The 19182-nt window shown below is 47.9% G+C and overlaps 1 protein-coding gene across 2 annotated transcripts in view; it reads left to right on the forward strand.

Annotated features, from left to right (window-relative positions):
• Window positions 1–19182, forward strand: part of HEMK1 (HemK methyltransferase family member 1) — a 546172-nt gene that overhangs the window by 480416 nt on the left and 46574 nt on the right. For both annotated transcript variants that reach the window (XM_069644061.1, XM_069644062.1), the window contains 2 exons: window positions 8374–8479; window positions 9007–9102. In XM_069644061.1, coding sequence (XP_069500162.1) covers window positions 8374–8479; window positions 9007–9102 — 202 coding nt within the window. The remainder of the gene's footprint in view (window positions 1–8373; window positions 8480–9006; window positions 9103–19182) is intronic.

Here is a 19182-nt window from a genome sequence, read left to right on the forward strand (position 1 = left end):
TCAAAAAACGGGTGAAGAACACTGAATCGGACTGTGGTTTTAGGGCTGGGGGATAGATGCACAGTACAGGGACAATATAGAAGTGAAGGGAGGGCTACAGCTGGAGAATTGAGAGAGATTTGGAAGGTAGAATAAGGTATGTTTTTAGGAAAATAGAGCAGTGAAAAAGAGAACATCGGTTTTAAAAATGAAAGACAAATTTTGCTTAAACTAAATTATTTAGACTATATTGTTAAAGAAAGCCACGGTACATTCAAGAGATTGATTCGCGATGTCAACCTTTTCCCGCAGGGTTCTTATCTATGTGGGACTTAATTTAAATTACTCCAAATATTAATAATGAGTTACAAGATGAGGTGAATGAAAGAGTTGCGCTAACACTAGTAAACAAGAACAGGGTGTACAGAAAATTAGAACAGTCTATACAAGTTATCAGGGTATGGATAGGGTTTCTTAGAGAGTGGAACAAAGACAAAAGTCAAGATGGGGTAGACTATGTGTTATGGGATGGGGGATACTCACAGTCCGGTCTTAGATTTGGGATTAGCAACAGTCAACCAGGTTCTGGACTCCAGGGCTCGGGTCACCAGGTAGCGGTAGACTCTCCCAGCAGAACAACAGCTGGCCCTGTCTGGTTACCGGATACAAGGACAGCTGGATGGCAGGGTTGCAGTGTGCCTGCATTAAGTGGGCAAAAAGCTGGTCTGATTTCAGGATGCTTCCCAAAAGAACACCACAGCTTTCCCTTTTGTTATTGGGATTTTAGAGGGTTTTTAAAGGGTTTTTCTGGATTCAGGCCTTGCTGGGCTGGTCAGCAAGTCTTTGGCCTTGCTGGGATAGGATCAGATATGCTTTGGCCTTGCAGGGGAATCCGGAATCAGCTATGCTTTGGCTTTGCAGTGGAATCTGGCAAGATGAATGTAGAAGATCAGGAACTCAGACGCAGGAAATTCAGGAAAGAGTGTGTCTAGAAATTTGTTAGCCACCCTTTTTATAGAGCATGGTGACATCATAGAATTATACGGCAGGCTTAGCTAAGCACGCGTTTAAACAACCGGTTTGGTCAGGGGAGATGGTTACCGCCTTCTTCTCAGCTGTTTGGGTTTCAAGGGCATGATGTCAGATTTATAATGTGAGTTTTACAATGTCCAGAACCTCCCAGAGTTCTTTAGCTACAATTCAGTTTTGCCATAAATGGCACATTTGCACAGTTAGGGCATCTTAACAAATAACATAAATAGGTTACATATTTTCTGCAGAGCATGCCAGTCCAGCTCTAAAGTTCGTAAGACATTGTTTTGCCCTTCTAATAATTGTTAGTCATTTTTAGTGTGAAATATTCGGCCTAAAATTCTATAACTTTACACGTGTGTATGGATCATCATTAGGCATGTCCGTGTTCAATTTTACATTGGCATCATGTAATTCCTGCGAATGTCTGTTGCAAAAATAACCGTCATCAAAGTTTCTTAATAAAATAGTCTTTTGAAACAAATGGGCATCCTTTGTCCTTCACTGGGACCATTTTTTTCTCTTCAGATACCTCCAACTGTCACTTCAGCCCAGTGTGCGGAGGGGTTTTCCCAGTTTGATTGAAGGTTTATGGCCACTTCTACTTCACAGGTTGATGTCCCGGAACTTCCACTGTAAGAGGCCTCAGCCCAGATGAAAGTCTGCAAAGGTAGCAATTATCACTTATGTGTTCTAGCATGTACTGTGAGGAGGGGCCTTCTGTTGCTGGCAATCCCCAAGCAGAAACCTGTTTGGGGCTGATTTCCCCAACTGCAACCAATGCAATTGAATTCCTTATTCTATTTATTTTTGTTATAAATCAGAATAAAGCCTTGCTGAATAAGATCTCCCATATGTTTCACAGCACAAAACCCATTCACATTGCTATATAAGGGCAGGGCCTTATCCAACATACACTTTTAAACACATATTTTTCTTATTTTGCAAAAGTACATTTTAAACATGTGGTGACTGCTGACATTTTTCTTATACGGTTTTTCTCTTCCCTCTGAATTCCCTCATTGCTTTGTAGCCAGAGTTAGCTTCTTGTATGCCGCAATGGGTTAAAACACAGATGCACTGAAATTGACATAGGCCCAGAGAGCCAGGGCCTTTTTGACGCATTGATCCTTGACATTTTTTAGCCAAAAAGTAATGTGTAAAGCTGAAGTAAAGCTTCTTTTGATTTCTTCAGATCTGAACAACAGCATGTCATTCAGGAATACTGCTCTTGCCTGCTGGAGCAGAATGTGAAGGCGGATATCCATGGCAAGGTCTCATTAAGAAAAGTATTGTGATGAGGAAAGAGCATCAAAGCGGCATCATTTTAAAATGTAAATATTTCCCTTTTTCAATGGGAACTTTGGGCTTGCAGCAAAGTAGTGCTTCTTTTTCACTCCCCTTCTTTTGTACACGTAAGAACACACTGCCAGGCTTTCTCAGTGTGCCCCCTTGTTCCATCCTGCCCAATATGTGCTTGGCAAGATGGTGCAGCCCTCTATTTGTAGATGAAAAATGCAATTTTTGTGCGAGGCAGTGGTGTCACAGGAGCCAGCGCAGCCATTTTGCTGCTTCTGCTGAAGTGCAGCTTGGTTAGGGAAGGGAGTACAGCTGAGTGGGTAAATACATCCCACAACTCGATGACGAAAAACAACAAGAGGTCCATGACAAAGACAACCCGCCGTCCACCAGCACCAAAGGCACAGCAAAGCTGCAATCTGCAGGTGTACAGGAGAAAGAGACCCCTCTTCTGCTGCCCACTAGGGTCAAAGAAGCTGAAATCCTAGTGATCCTGCATCCAGCGACGATGAAGTTCCTTTACCTGTCCCGAGGTACAACTTGCAGAGTGCGGTCACCATCTCACCTGACATCAGCAGGTAAACCATTGCTCTCAAAAGTTTGCTAACCTTGTCTCCTACGGGTGGCCCATCGCTCTCAAAAGTTTGCTGCCCATGTCTCCTATGTGTGGCCCATCGCTCTCAAATGTTTTTGTCACCAGGCAGCCATACTGACGCTGCACATCTGGAGTGTAAGTGCATAAATCCTGCAGTCCTAGGGGTTTTTGGTGCCCAGCGCAGATGATTTCTTCCAGCTGTATGCATCTGTCATCATCATCCTGGCAGGGATCCAGATTTGATTTGATTTGATAATGGTGGATCGCTGTTATGGGAGGAAGAGCAGGAGTTGTGGGTGCTGTGACCCCTTTGTCATGCTGATTAAGCATCCATTCTTTTGTGGGTGGCTTCTCAAACATTTTTCGACAGTTCCAGAATGGCTAGTCATTCTGCAACTGTTTTCCCTTATATGCTGCATGTAAATATATGCACATGTTTTGCAGGACTGACTAGGAGTGAGGGCCTTCCTGTGGCAAGGGCATAAACATTTTGCCCGCAGTGTCCCGCACCCACTGTGTGTGTGATTGTGGTACTTAAGGATTATGTCCCTGTACCGGGATAATGCTTTGCACAAATGAATGATGGGAGTGGCTCCCATGATAACAGGTCACCGTTTAAATTACCAATACCTAACAGATGTTCTCATTTCTTGCTTTTTACCTCCCTTTTTACACCCTTCCCCAATAATACTTTCCATGTACTTAAGATTTATGTGTCTCTCTGAAAAAAGCATGCCTCCCACGTCACCCAATACTCCAAAATAACAGCACAAATTCCACTCGCTGAGAGAAGCCCCACCTCGCTGCTCCCACACTGGACCGCACTCCTCGGTCCACACCACAACTTCACTTCCTCCACAATATACACCAATGTACACAGAATAAAATCACTTTTCACAAATCCTAAGCTGCCTTACAACACATGGCTGGCGTCAGCAACTACTACACTACAGCTGACTTCTCAACTCCTGGTGAGGTTATGCTTCTCTTTATTATCATTACCCCATAACAAGGTGTACCACGTGTTCTTTTCTTTTCACTTCATTACACTCCCCCAATATACAAAACAATCCCCTCCCTTCGTTTTGCCAAGCCTATGTTATACTTACTATCCGTGGATCCCTTGAGGGTATTCAGTATTGAGTCTCCCCTAACAGCAAGCTGCCCTTCGCACTATGGGGCATCCTGCGAGGACCGGACAGTAATTTTCTCCGAGGGGGTTCCTGTCGACATCTCTCTCTGTTATGTGCGATACTCCTCACGTGTGATACAGGTCATCTCCGTAGCCTTTGGGCCATGCACAGCAGGGAGCTCTTGACAATCCGAGGACTCAAATGAACCATCACATAATGGGCAATGGAGTGGCCCTCCGCCGCCAAGGTTGGCTCAAGTCCACCAACTTCTGGGCAGATGTACAGATGAAAGTGGTGGACAATCCTTTTGATGGTGATAACCTTTTTGGAAAGGCAGTCGACGATACCCTGCAGTCCATAAAGATGGACATTGAAACGGCACGTTCATTGGGCACTCCAACTGAGGAGATGCTCTTTTCTCTCCTCTAAATGAAATGTCTCGAGGTCCTCAAAAAAGATTCACCACACCCTATGGTCAGCTCTCCCGTTCGAACACCCAGGAGGCATACAGGGGACGTTCCCAAGCCTACAGAGGCAGAACCCAGCGTTGTCACGTTCCAGCATCCAGAACGCAGACGCCAAAGAAAGCCTGACCCAGCGCAGGGCCTGCGCCCTCACTTCAGCACCCCAGTGTGAGGCCGGTTATCTCAATTTGTCAACCATTGGCGCAACCTCTCCATGGACAAATGGGTGCTCAATGTCATCCAACAGGGGCACACCCTGGAATTTCTCCCGTCTCCAGACAAGAACAGCACATAGCGCAGCTGCTAAAGGTTCAAGCCATGTTACAGAAAGGCGCAATAGAACGATCTTCTAACACACTATTCCTTGGGTCTCAACTCAACACACTTTCATGTCTGGCGACTCCTTCTGAGGACAGGATTAAAGGCCATCCTGGGAAAGGTCCAACGGCTATCGGCATCTTACGTTGCAACAGTCCGATCCATTATGTCCCGGCTAGGAATGATGTCCTTGTGAATCAATCTGGTGCCCTTTTTCAGACTACAGATGAACCCCTTCAAGAGCTTCTGGATGCCAGATGGAAACAAATCACAGGTGCATGGAACTACAAGATCAACCTCAATCCAGCCTTTCGTCAAGCCTAGCATTGATGCTCCATTCACCCTCATCTCTCACAATGCGCTCCCTTTCAGACCCTTGCTCATCAGGTGAGAGTCTTTACCGACGCCTCTCTGGGAGGTTGGGGCGCCCACATGGGCCAGCTGTATGCCAGGGGCCTATGGCTTCTGGAAGAGAACGAATTGCATATAAATGTCTTAGAACTGCACGCAGCCTTCTGGTCCCTCAAGTCCTTCAAGCCTCAGCTCGAGAGGAGGGTAGTCCGTGTCTTCATGGACAACACAGCCACTATGTTTTACATCAGAAAACCGGCTGGCTCTCCCAGAGGCGCAGAACCTTTTGCACTGTGCCATCCCTCAGCAGATGTTCCTTGTTCCGTTTCACCTGGCAGGCGTTCACAACACCATTGCAGACTCACTCATCAGGAGCTACATTGCAGCCCCGAGTGTGAACTCCAGCAGACCCAAGTATCTCTTCTCTTCAGCAAGTGGGGTCACCCTCAAATCGACCTTTTTGCCACGGCAGCCAACTCCAAATCTCAGAAGTATGCCAGCAGGTATCCTCAGCCCACGTGTCTATGACAGGCTTTCTCATTCCCTTGGGAGGGCCTGTTCCTGTACTCACTTCCACCAACCCCCCCTGCTGCTACATGTGAACAGTACATTCGAACAGTTCCGCTGCAAGATGATCCTCATTGCACTAGTGTGGCCCTGACAGATCTGGTATCCAGACCTTTTCCATTTGTCAGTGGCTACAGCCGTCAAACTACCTCTTCTTCTAGACCTCCTCTCCAAGCAAAAGAGGTCAATCCTATACAATGACCCTGATTTGCTGAAGCTAGCGGCCTGGCTCCTGCAATCCTTGAATTCAGGCACTACTCGATACTTCTGGAATGCAAAAACATTCTAGCGACAGCCAGAGCTCCATCAACACCTCCCTGCTAAAAGCACAAGTGGAAACGCTTTACAGTGTTGTGCCGTTTGCAAAGGATTTCTACACTGTGAGTCACAGCCCTGCAGCCTATGCCTTATCTGCTCCTGCTTGCTAAGTCCAGGCTAGCACATGCCTCTATCAAGGTGCATCTGGCCGCCATATCCCGGTATATTCGGGCTGCTGGCCATCTCTCCCTGTGGTCTCACAGACTCGGAAAGGAATTCCTCCATTGCCTCTTCAGGACGTTTCCTCCAGTGTGGTTTTGTCATTGCTAATGTCTCCACCTTTTGAGCCAATGTATCGAGCATCTTTGAAGTTTCTGACCTGAAAGACGGCCTTCCTAGTAGCTATCACCTCAGCCAGGCATGTTGGGAAATTCAAGCTCTCTCATGTAAACCTATGTATCTGTCATTACATCCTTCCAAGGTGGTTTTGCGGACTCATCCATCCTTTATGCTTAAGGTTCCATTGGCCTTTCACTTAAATTAACATTTAGTCTTGCCGGTTTTCTTCGCTAACCCATCTTCACCGGCAGAGAGGGTGTTGCATTTGCTGGATGTTTCACGTGCCTTGGAGTACTATGTGGCACGCACTAAACAGTTTTGAAAGACTTCTCAGCTGTTGGTTGCTTTCGGACCTATGGGACATGGGAAGGCTCCGTCTAAGTCTTCCATCTCCAGGTGGCTCTAACATGTATCACGCATTGCCATCGTTTGGCCAACAGACCTGTACCAGGCTGGCCGAGAGGCCACTCCACCAGCCTTCACAGCAACTACAGTGTTTCACTCTGGTGTTTCCCTGCTTGACATATGCAGGGCTGCTACGTGGAGGTCCACCCACACCTTCACAATATTCTACTGTGTCGAAAGGGATTCCAGGGAGGAGTCCCAAGTCGCCCAAACGGTGCTTCGCAACATGTTTGCTTGAGATGAGTCTGTTCCAGGGGCACGTGTATTGCTTCTTTTGAGCCTTGGGACCTCCATTGGTTCTGTATATGTACTGCTGTGTAATCGTATTCATGAGCATGTGAATCCATGTAAGACCCCATGCTGGAGTAGGAACAAGTTACTTACCTGTAACTCCTGTTCTCCAGCATGGGTCTAACATCGATCAACATGCAAACCCTCCCTCCTTCCCCTCTCTGTCTCTTCTCGGTTCTCACTGCCACTTTAAATGTGCGAGCAAATCTAAAAATAACCATTTGGGATGGAGCATAGGGGGACAAATGTCATTGGTTGGGGCAGTAGTGACAGCAATAGGCTATAGCAGCGACAAGCAGCTTTTAGCTTTAAAGCAAAACTGCTTTACTATTACTGAGGATTCCCAGCCTGACAACGGGGAATATTCATGAGCATGTAAATCTAAATAAGACCCATGCTGGAGAACAGGAGTTGCAGGTAAGTAACTAGTTCCTTAATCACAGTAGTGAATGTTGTACTACTAGACCATATCCTTCTACCTACACATTCCACTGCTACCACTTTATCTCTGTTTGAGAGACATTTATGTGGTGAGTTTAAATGATGCTTGGAAGTGTTTGTGTGTGTAAGGGATAAGGGCATGCTCCCATGCGAATCGATGCCTACACACTGGTTTCCCCTTTGTAAGAAACACACTGTTCTTGATAACTGGTGTTCAAATACCCTAGGAGTCTGTATGATGGGATAAATGGACTACCAGTAGAAGGGTCAATACAGTGAGTAACCTTTTATTTTTGGGCACTCACTCTTTGCTGACATGACCTTTGATAATGTGTGCAGGTGGCCTTGCTGGGTCCTCAGGCACTTTGTGTAGAGGTGAATTATAGGAAGGTTACTGTTGGTGTTCCTTTGCACTTGCTGCCGAGGTTCACTGGGGGCACCACCGTATAAATAAAGATACACCTTGTCACTTTTCTGTTTGTTTTTTAAAATGTATTTGTGTGTATGGTTTACAATCACGTTTTAATATAGTGCACCCTGCCTGATCGCTCCCATGTTTAAGTGCTGTAATAATAGCTCTTTTATAACTCAGGTTAATGATGCTCAATGTATTGGACTCTGTAGGATTAGTTGGCCCTGCTGGGATTCAAACCGCTCTGCTGTTTGTACACAGATTACGGAGGCAGTTTTTATCTCAGAGATCTATCTGATCATATAGTTTACCAATGCCACCTCGCTCTCTACGTTGAGCTCAATTGTAAGAGATTTTCCCTTATTTCTTGTGGTGTTCTACTTTGTGGATGGCTGGGTCTTAATACATTGTTCTTCTGATAAAATGTTCACATATATAGTCCTGTGCAATATGGTTCTGTCTCATGACCTGTGTCACTTTTCTGTGTAGATCCCCTAGATGAGCTACTCCGCTATGCACCGGTGGACATGATTGTCAGTAACCCGCCCTATATCTTGGAGGAGGACATGACTGGCCTGGCCCCTGAGATCCTAAGGTATTCAGTGAGACTGTATCTTTGTCATTCTGTGATTCCCTTTCTATGTCTTTCATCCCACCACCTCCCCGTTTTACAACCAGAAGAGACCTCATGATTCTATTTGTTGCTTGGAGGAGTGCTGTGTAATTTTCATGTTTGGAGAATGTCATCTTGAAAACTTCTTGTTGCGAGACTCGGCAGTGAACCTTTGAAATTCTGAGAACCTTTTGCTGAGTGGGAGGTGAGAGACATCCGCTTTCCTCTTTTGCAGATAACATTGTGTAGAGATCTGCCTTTGTTTTAGTTTGTGGTAGCAAAGGTATTCTTGGTTGATAGCGCATTGGCATTCTATATTCTATCAATGGTGGAGGGGGTGATGAGAAAGGGTTTACTTTCAATTTCGGTAAGGTTGCAGCTATTCCGTGTCTGTTTATACTTGCTGGATAGCTACTGCAATTCACAGGTACCTTTTGGCCCTAGTTTGGTGAGAGTGGACATTTACCATTGTTCTTTACCCCATAACATGCTACGATTTCCCCCCACAGCTATGAAGATCATGATGCACTGTATGGAGGCACAGATGGTTTAATGGTGATAAAAGCTATCCTCTCTCTCGCGGCAAAGCTCCTGAAGGATTCTGGGTAAGAACTGGTGTATGAAAGGTTATCTGTGTAGGGTGTCAACTTGTATTGGTTAATGACAACGATTTATTTTACCTTGGGTGAGGACTATGGGGGATGAAGGGGTCGGGTGTATGCACGTGTGCGTGTGTGTGCGCGTGTGTGCGCACGTGCCGAAAACTTCATGTTTTCAGTTTCATACACACACGGCAATTAAAATGAAGAAACTGGTAATGTGAGGAGGTCCTTTATGTCAAGTAGCCATGCCCTGAACTTCTACTATGTGATGTTCTTCAAATGTGCACATATTCTAATTCTTTATGTACATAGATCATGCTGGTGGGAGCACAGTTGAAGTCTGTATGCAAAATCAAAACACAGATGGCCTTTTTTAATCTGCCTTTGGCCATAATTGGACTTTTTCCACTGTCTAAATTACATCACGGGATTCATTTGTAAAAGTGAACTACATGTCTGGAAAATGCATATAATAGACAATTTGGGCCTGGAGCAGTCATTGTGTTAGTTAGTGGGCCTCACTGAAGAATCATTACCGACCGCTGAGGTGACTAGTAATAATTCCCACAGGGTGGTAAGTCCGGGCAGAGGAAGACTACTTAAGTAATCATTCTACAAAAGCCCTGTTTTACCACTATCCCTAACAATATGCCTTGTGAAATTCCACCAACAGTAAATGAGTGGCCCTATGTTTGTCGACACCTTACCGCAGGGGAGGAGTCCCCAGGTCTCCCCACAAATGCTGCAAATCTTAGATCTTCGGGTGTCCCCTTCAAAATCTACACAACTTTAGAGCAAATGTTAGCTGATCTAAAAATGATTTTCTTTCTTTACTGCCAGCTTTATTATACTAAACCTGGATCGGGAGGTCTGCTGTATTGGGATTGGCTGAGTATGCATGCAGAATGCCACAAAGCTAATGTGACCAACCCACTCCACTGGCAGTATCGGGTGGAATGTTCTTGCCAATGTGGTTTTTACCACTGGCGGTAACCCCAGCCCAATTCCTTTGGGTTCTTTAAAGGGCGGTAGTGAACTGCCCACTGGTTGCTCTGCTACCTCCCGGTGTTCCACTATTTCCCATTCCTGTAATGAGGCTCTGTGTTTCTCTCTGTAAGGTGGCATTGCGTTGTGTAATTCTTTTAGGCTCCTTTGTGAGTGCTGTCAGATAACTACAAGCTACTATATTGTGTGCTTAGGGAAAAGGGCATGTGATCTCTAATTGATCACCTCAGGAAATGTATGCAGCATAATTTAGAATAATTTGAACCCTATGGTGTATCCCAAGTTATGATGTTCTAGTGCAGGCAGTGGCAAAGTCCGAGACTGGGCCTCATTACGGGTCCAGCGGTAACCATGTCGGTGATACCGGCCGGTTGCAGCCGGACCTGTAAACATTTACCAGCACCTGACTTGCCGGTAATATCAGGGGATTACAAACCCAGCGGCTGGGAAGTAAGGCACTGGTAAAATGTTGTTCCCCATTCCCATTGAGTCCCTATAGGACTCTATGGGATTAGGGAGCACGAAAATACTGGCACAGGTAATGACAGTTTCGAGGGGATTGGGTCCTCCGACATATTCCATATCTATGACCGTAATCACCACAGCTGTGCAGCTTTGGAAAAACTTCGGTGTCTGCGTCCTGCGTCGATGACGTCGATACGCCGCCCCGAGGACCTCCTCCGACGTCACTGGATGTTATAAGTAGGATGCACGAATGCCCGTAGCCTCAGTTCCATTTTTTCCGCAAACGTGTTCGCTTCGGAGATCTCGGCGCGCCTCGACTATTTGGAGTTTCTGTTCTTTCACGGTTCTTCGAACCAGTTCGAATTGTGAAGTTATTCTTCGTGAAGATGTTTACCTCGTCTTCCACACCGCGTCCGGGCTTTAAGAAGTGCGGGGACTGTGGGTCCAAGATGTCGGTAACAGACTTGCACGACGCCTGCCTCTGGTGCCTCTGGAAGGCCCATGACACGGATGACTGTGTTGACTGCCAGTCGCTCACGTCCAAAGCCTTGCGGGAGCGCAAGAAGAAGTTATCGGTAGGTAAGGTGTCCAAGCCACGGAAGTCGAGGTCTGCAGGGCTTTCGACGGACGATTCGAGGGGCGACTCTCCGCGTCGTCATCGGAAGTCCAGTGGGTCTCGGTCCCGGAGTCAGTCCCGCCACTCCTCTGCCTCTTCGAGGCACTCCCAGAAGCGCCATCATCGGTCACCTTCCCCGTCCTCATCCGAGGACTCCGCCCGTCGGCGGGTCGCTTACCCCACCAAGCATGCGACGCTGGAGGAATGGGCTTCCTTCGGGAAGAAAATGTTGGCGATTCTCGAATCGCAGGGCACTGGTCCGTCTGCGCCTCCGAGTGGGGTCGGTCGTGATCGGTCGAGAGACACCGCTCGCACGCCTTCGGGCTTGGGTGGTCGGCACGATTCGCGGGAGAGGTTCCGCTCGGACAAGGGGAATCGTTCTCGTTATGCCCGTTCCAGGTCCTGGTCCTCGACGCGCTTGAGACCGTGTGTTCCTGTGGTGTCTTCGAGGAAGATGTCGACGCCGAGGTCGTCGACGGACTCTTTCGAGGCCCCGCCTCCAAAGAAGTCAACGCCATCCGCGCCCAGGCTGTCGAGGGACACGCTCGGGGCTTCGGCCTCGAGGACTGTGTCGACGCCATCGATGCTGTCGGCGCCGCGTTCGGCGTCGACGCCAATTCGCTCGACGCCTTTCGAGGCTGTTTCGACGGGGGTTCCCGGAGCTCGGTGGAACCACCTAGAAAGGCTCTGGCAAAGGTCAAGCATGGCTTTATTCTACATTCTGTGCCTTCTTACCGCCAGCTTGAATTTATTTCAGAGGTGGATGAGGGCTCTGATGATGGCATGGTTCCGGATACGGTGCCGGACGAGATTCTCTCGGGCCATAGCCAAATTGAGGACATGCGGCAGTCCCTGCACGATGCCAGTGGGCTGGACACCTCTCCGGAGGTGGAGTTTTGTAGGCCTGAGCCTGGCACTCATGCCGACTCCTCGTACAGGCGCCTTATGTCCAGGGTCACCGAGTACTTGGGATGGTCTGCTCCCCCAGGGGATATCCTCGACCAAGGTCCCGGTACTGCCGTTCCATATGGCTCTACAGAGGAGGGTGGCGGCGGCTTGGACTGCTCCGTAGAGTCTCCCGGCAGTGGGCAAGTCTTTGCTGCGAAAATACCGCCCAGCCAGTAGCGACCCCTGCTACTTGACCAAGCACCCCACTCCGGAGAGTTTGGTGGTGCAGGCGGCCACGGCCCCGGCAAAGCAGGTGTCGTATCCTACCATCCCACCTGATAGGGACGACAAGCGTTTCGACGGCTGGGCGAAGGAAGTGTTTTCTTCAGGGGGTATGGCGCTTCAGGCGGCCAACTCCGTTTGTGCCTTGTCACGTTTCACGCACACTCTGTGGAACTGTGTTTCCTTAGTGGCTGAACATATTCCCGAAGGGCATCCCCTTGCCCCCTTGTGACTGTCTTTTTTTAATATAATGGTTTTGTAGCTTCTGTCCTCCTGTAGAGGGAGGACAGAAGCTTGTTCCAGAGCTTGGCCGCCAGCACAGGGAAGCTGGAGCCTCCAGCTTTTTGGAGCTTAAATCTGGGGATGGACAGGTTGTGAACTTGAGCAGCTCTTAAGTGTCTCGTGGAGGTGTGTGCAGAAAGTCTGTTCAGGATGGCAAGGATGACATGTGTGAGGCGTTCAGTCGGGTTTGGACATGGCAGATTGCGTCAGCCGGTCCATGGCGGCGAGCACCATGATACACAGGTTTGCGTGGTTGCGGAAGTCGGAGTTTGCTCCTGATGTGCAGGCCCGGCTCCTCAACATGCCCTTTGACGGGGAACATCTTTTTGGCAGCAAGGCTGACGAGAGCCTTGAGAGGTTGCAGACCTCCAACGCTGCAGCGAAGTCGTTGGGCACTGCAGTTCGCCAACCTCTGCCTTTTCGTCCAAGGGGACAGCAATGGAGGGGAGGTTCCTTTCATTATTACTCATCCTTTGGTAAAGCGAGAGGAGCTGCCAGTCAAAGGGGCCACCATAGGAGTGCCAGAGGTGGAAAACAAGGTACTCGAGGTGCCAAGGCCGCTCAGGCTGTTGCCTCTTTGCCCTCAGGCAACGCCGCAGCCGCTTCACCTCAGTCATGAGGCCATGTCCCATGGTTCGCCGGTTGGGGAAAGGCTGGCGCAGCATCTTGCAGAGTGGCGCGCCATTACTTCAGATGTGTGGGTTCTGGAGATCATAACTCACGGCTACTGTCTTCCTTTCCGGCAGAGGCCTCAAGACAATCCACTGGGGAATCTATCTTTGAAATGCCTGTATCAGATCCTTGCGCAGGAAATTCAATCCATGCTGGAGAAAGGCGCCATAGAACTGGTGCCTGTAGCGGAGTGGAACAAGGGATGGTATTCCCCTTATTTTTTGATTTCCAAGAAAGACGAGGGATTGAGACCCATCATGGACTTGCACGGTTTGAACAAACTCCTCAGGAAGGACAAGTTCAAGATTGTTACTCTCTCTCAACTCCTCCAGGCCCTTCAACTTCAGGACTGGTTGGTGTCTTTCGACCTCAAGTAAGCTTATTTTCATGTGCCGATACATCCAAAGCACAAGAAGTACCTGAGATTCGCGGTTGGCGACTCGCACATTTTCAGTTTCGGGTCCTGCCGTTCGGATTGACCTCCGCCCCGAGGGTCCTCACCAAGCTCATGGTAGTGGTAGCAGCGCACCTTAGGAAAGGGGGGATTCACATCTACCCCTAGCTGGATGATTGGTTGATCAGGGCGTGCTCTCCAGAGCAAGTCCTGGATCATCTGTCAGTTACCTGCCACTCCCTCCACAATCTGGGCTTCTCCCTCAACTTAAAGAAGTCCCATTTGAAACCAACTCAGAGGCTCCAGTACATCGGAGCAGTGCTCGACACGTCCCTGGGGCAGTGTTTTCCTCCCCAGGTGAGGGCTCGTCACATTCACCAGATGGTGCACAAGTTTCAGCTTGCCCAGAGTCTCCCAGCGTTCGAGTTCTTGAGATTGCTCGGCCTCATGGCATCCTGCATTCTTCTGGTGTCAGAGGCCAGGTTGCGCATGAGATCTTTGCAATGGGCACTCATGCCCTAGTGCTCTGTCCTCCGGCAGGATGTCAGACCCTGTTCAGGTGCCATCCTCGGTCACCCAGGACCTTCTCTGGTAGGCCGTCGAAGACAATCTGATGAAGGGGGCTCCATTTTGGCTACCCTGGCCGGAGGTGACGATCGTGACGGACGCATCCCTCACGGGATGTTGAGCTCATGCCAACGAGTTGACAGTCAGCGGTCGTTGGTTTCCGTCGGAGTCCAGACTCCATATCAATCTGTTGGAGCTGAGGGCTGTCAGGCTAGCCCTGAAGGCTTTTCTGACGACTGTGCGAGGGAAGAATGTCCTGATCATGACGGACAACACGGTGGCCATGCACTACCTCAACAAAAAGGGGGGGGGCAGGGTCACTTCCTCTGAGCACGGAGGCGATGCAGCTCTTGTTCTGGGCAATCCAGCAGGAAGTTTCGATCTCGGCAGTTCATCTGGCCGGAGACGAAAATTAGACGGCGGACGCTCTGAGCAGGCAGAGCGCGATCTCTCACGAGTGGGAGTTGGTTTAGGAGATTCTCCTGGAGAGCTTTGCCATTTGGGGGACCCCTCAAGTGGATCTCTTCACCTCAAGTGTCAACCGGAAGTGCGAGAGGTTCTGCTCGCGGGAATTTCCTCCAAAAGGAGCCTTAGGAGACGCGTTCTTGGTGGAGTGGTCATTCCCACTGCTCTACGCGTTTCCTCCGGTCCCCGTCATCCCGCAAGTACTGCGGAGGTTACAGAGGTTCGGTTCTCGATTGATCCTCATTGCTGCGGCGTGGGCCCGGAGATCGTGGTACTCAGACCTTCTCGACTTGTCCATCTGCCCTCCACGTCGTCTTCCCTACCGAGACGATCTGCTCTCAAGGGAGGGGGGTCAGGTTCTCCATCCAGAGGTCAGATCCCTCAACCTTCACGCTTGGTTTCTGAAAGGTTGAGGTATAAGGATTGGGACCTCCCTGAAGACGTGATGGAGGTGTTGCTCTCGGACAGACGGCCAGCAACAAAGTCCCTGTACCGTTTCCGTTGGCGCAAGTTCTGCGACTGGTGCAGGGTTAAGAAGGTGGATCCTTTTGCATGTGACATTCCCATGGTTCTGTCTTTTTTGCTGTCCATATTTATGCGCTCGTCTGAAGTGTTCCTATTTTAAGATTCCTTTAATTTTTCATTTTCTGAAAGGGCTCACTAATGTGTTCCCTCCGTCAACTTTCCAGGTGCCCGGTTGGGATTTGAACCTTGTTCTCAAGTTTCTGATGGGTGCTCCGTTTGAGCCTTTGCATTCATGCTCTTTGAGACTGTTAACTCTTAAAACTGTATTTTTGGTTGCGGTCACTTCCGCTCGCAGAGTGAGTGAGTTACAGGCACTTTCAGTTAAGCCACCCTTCACTGTGTTTCATAAGGACAGGGTTGTCCTTAGAGTTCGTCCTTCCTTTCTTCCGAAGGTGGTGACAGAATTTCATTTAGGCCAGATGGTTGTTCTTCTGGCGTTTTATCCTCCTCCACATCCTGGTAAGGAAGAGGAGAGGCTCCATAGGCTTGATCCGAGGAGAGCGTTAAGCTTTTATATTTCACGCATGTCCCGGGTCAGAGTGGGCGATCACCTCTTCATTGGTTATGCTGGAAAGCATTTGGGGCAAGCTGTGACGAAACAGACTTTGTCTCGCTGGATTATTTTGGCTATCTCTGAGTGTTACCGCTTGGCGGGTAAGGACCCACCGGTTGGTTTACGGGCCCATTCTACCAGGGGTATGGCTGCCTCTACTGCCCTACAGAAGGGTGTTCCTATTCGTAACATCTGTGATGCAGCCACCTGGGCTTCGGTACATACTTTTGTACGTCACTACTCCCTCGATTCCATCTGTGGGCAGGATCTGGCCTTTGGCAAGGCGGTCCTTTACTCTGCAATTTAATTGGGCATTCTTTTCCCACCTCCTTGCATTTGTACTGCTTTGGGAGTGTGTCATAGATATGGAATACGTTGGAGGACCCAATCCCCTCGAAGAACAAGTTACTCTCTTACCTGGTAACGTTCTTTCGATGGGATGGTCTGACGACGTATTCCATATCGCTCCCTCCCTGCCTTCCCCGCTACAGAATTTCTTATGCGATTGCAGCTTACGTTTCCGCAAGGCTTTGTGTGTCAGACTGGCAGGAGACTGGTGCCACACATTCTGGGGAAAAAACTACAACTGAGGCTACGGGCGTTGTGCGTCCTACTTATAACTTATAACATCCAGTGACGTCGGCCGTCGGAGGAGGTCCTCGAGGGCGGCGTATCAACGTCATCGACGCAGGACGCAGACGCCGAAGATTTTCCGAAGCAGCACAGCTGTGGTGATTACTGTCATAGATATGGAATACATCGTCGGACCATCCCATCGAAAGAATGTTACCAGGTAAGAGAGTAACTTGTTCACCAGTGCATCCATGAAACTCTGCGGGCGGGAGGGCACAAAGCTGACCGGCACCCAGCATGCTTGTAATGAGGCCCATTGTGTCTAAATGTATCTTTGCATCAGTGCTACTTGCTAAGTTTCAGTCTTCACAGAATCAGGACATTCAGACTAATTTTCGGTTAAGAAAATCCAACCATATTGCACCAGCTCATCAATCACTCGTATGGCAGACCATAGACAAACCTGTCCAATTCAGGGTGTGTCTCGGTTCTGGAGAGCTTTAAATGGAGCACACCTGCAATATCTGTTAAACTTGTTTGAGAGGCATGTACCTGGATGTTCTCTGCTCACGTGTACAAAAGACCTTAACTGAAAGAGCACAGTTTCTGAATGTTCGAGTCATGGACACTCGGATTTGGAATACCCTCACTCAAAAATATTTGATGTATGCCTTTTTGAGGTTTTAAAAAGGGATTGAAGCAGTATCTTTTGATTTGTTTAAGATTCAATCTCCTGATTCGAACCGGTTTCATACGTCGCAGATTGCAGCTGTTTTGTACTATTAATATATTCCTTATTGTGGATATGTTGTAACCCATAAAACACTTAAATACATGTTAAAATCATCAAACATCCAGTAGAACAATCATAAAAAGCAATAGGTAGATCAGTTATGCATACTATCATAAAGTGAAACAAGTCAAGCTTGGTTCTTCTATTCCAAACTGAATGTTAAAAACTGGCCAGCTTAAATGCACTAGTTGCATCTCTTATTGATAGTAATAGTAAAAAAGCAGTGTGCCACTGCCTGTAGCCGGATTCTATTAGAAATTCATGCAGATAAAGGGCCTCATTACGAGTCTGCTGGTCCAAAAATAAGGGTGCCGGTAGCAACGTACCAGCACCCTTTCCGGACCGACGGACTACAACTCTGCTGGCCGGAGCAGAGTTTGAAATTCACACTACCCTACCATTGTATTCTCTCTCTAAACCGATTTACCATTTCAGTTTTAGATAATATCAAATCTGATGATTTTAATAAGGATTTGTATTAGTTTTTTGATCTATCATGTTTGTTTGTTTGTTTATTTATTTGTTATTGCGCACCAAACCCTTGGGCATTCGGGCGCAGCAGAGGTCAAGACAACTTAAGCTTAGTTACAGAGTAAGTACAATGAATCATATAATATACAAAAAAATTGGAGAATAAATACTGCCAGGATAGTTACAATGGCGGAAGGAAGCACGGTAAGAAACATGCAGCAGAGACAGCAGTGCAGGTAGCGAGAGATAAGCTAACAGTATTTTTATTTATATTTATAAAGCGCTCACACAGCCCGCAGGCATCGAGGCGCTGTTACAGGAATTGTTTTTTTTTTTTTTTTCTTCTTAGTTGCGTAATTGTGTTTTTTTTGTCTTAGTTACGTATTTATAACGCGCTTAAACACCCGGAGGTTTCTAAGCGCGGACCCGGGGATCGAACCTGTTGCTGCTTCATGTCGTCTTGCTTCCAAGACGCGCACGCTGCCGCTGAGCTATCCTCCCGGGACAAACAGTCATTTGTGCGTAGCCATTTGATTACATTGAGTCTAAATATGGGATAAGGCTGTTCCTTTCTAAGGTCATGCGGTAATGCATTCCAAGTTTGAGCTGCAATAACTGGGAAGCTAGATCCTCCAGATGTAACACGTTTAAATCTGAGTACTTCCAAGGTATGGGCATTGCAGCTCTTGTTGGGCGTGTGGACGATCTTCTGTTTATCCTATCAGCAAGGTAGGGTGGGGCTAAATTGTTTAAACATTTAGAGGTGAGGGAGGTGGTTTTTAGGAGCATCCTGTCAGATATTTTTAGCCAATGAATCTCTCTTCTAGCATCTGAGATGTGTTGTCTCATAGGGATATTCAAGGCTGCTCTTACGGCATTATTTTGCATTCTTTGTAATTTGTCGATGATATTTTTGTTGGCACCTGAGTAGAGAGCATTACAATAGTCTAGTCTCGACATTACGAGAGCATTGGCCAGGGTGATGCAACTCGAGGTAGTGAGGAATGGTCTGCATGGTCGGATAAGCTTACAGGTATAGGCTGTGGAAGATGCGAGGGAATTGATTTGTTTCTTGAGCGAGAGAGTGGCATCAAGATAGAAACCTAGTGTCTTGACCACTGGCATCACTTTTATGAGATTGTTGTCAATATTGAGGGCGGTATAGCTATGGCTAAGTTTTTTTATGTTTGCTTCAGAGCCTAGGATTAGTATCTCGGTTTTATCGTCATTCAGGCAGAGGCCATGAGATGCCATCCATGCCTGAATCAGGAGGTATACTTTGTTTACTAAGGCTGTGTCCTCCAAAAAGTTGCCCGAAAGGGGGATAAGGATCTGGGTATCATCTGCATAATTTGTGTAGGTGATACCCAGTCTGTCCAATTTGTCAAACAGAGGCTTAGTAAAGATGTTGTACATAGTAGGCGAGACACAGGATCCTTGGGGTACTCCGCAGGCGATTTGAATTGGGTCAGCAGCTGTTAATGGGGAGAAGACTCACATTGTCCTGTTAGCAAGGAAGGATTGGACCCAGG

The sequence above is a fragment of the Ambystoma mexicanum genome, chromosome 2p (assembly GCF_040938575.1).
Source record: "Ambystoma mexicanum isolate Mex_15411 chromosome 2p, UKY_AmexF1_1, whole genome shotgun sequence".
Classification (NCBI taxonomy): Eukaryota; Metazoa; Chordata; class Amphibia; order Caudata; family Ambystomatidae; genus Ambystoma; species Ambystoma mexicanum.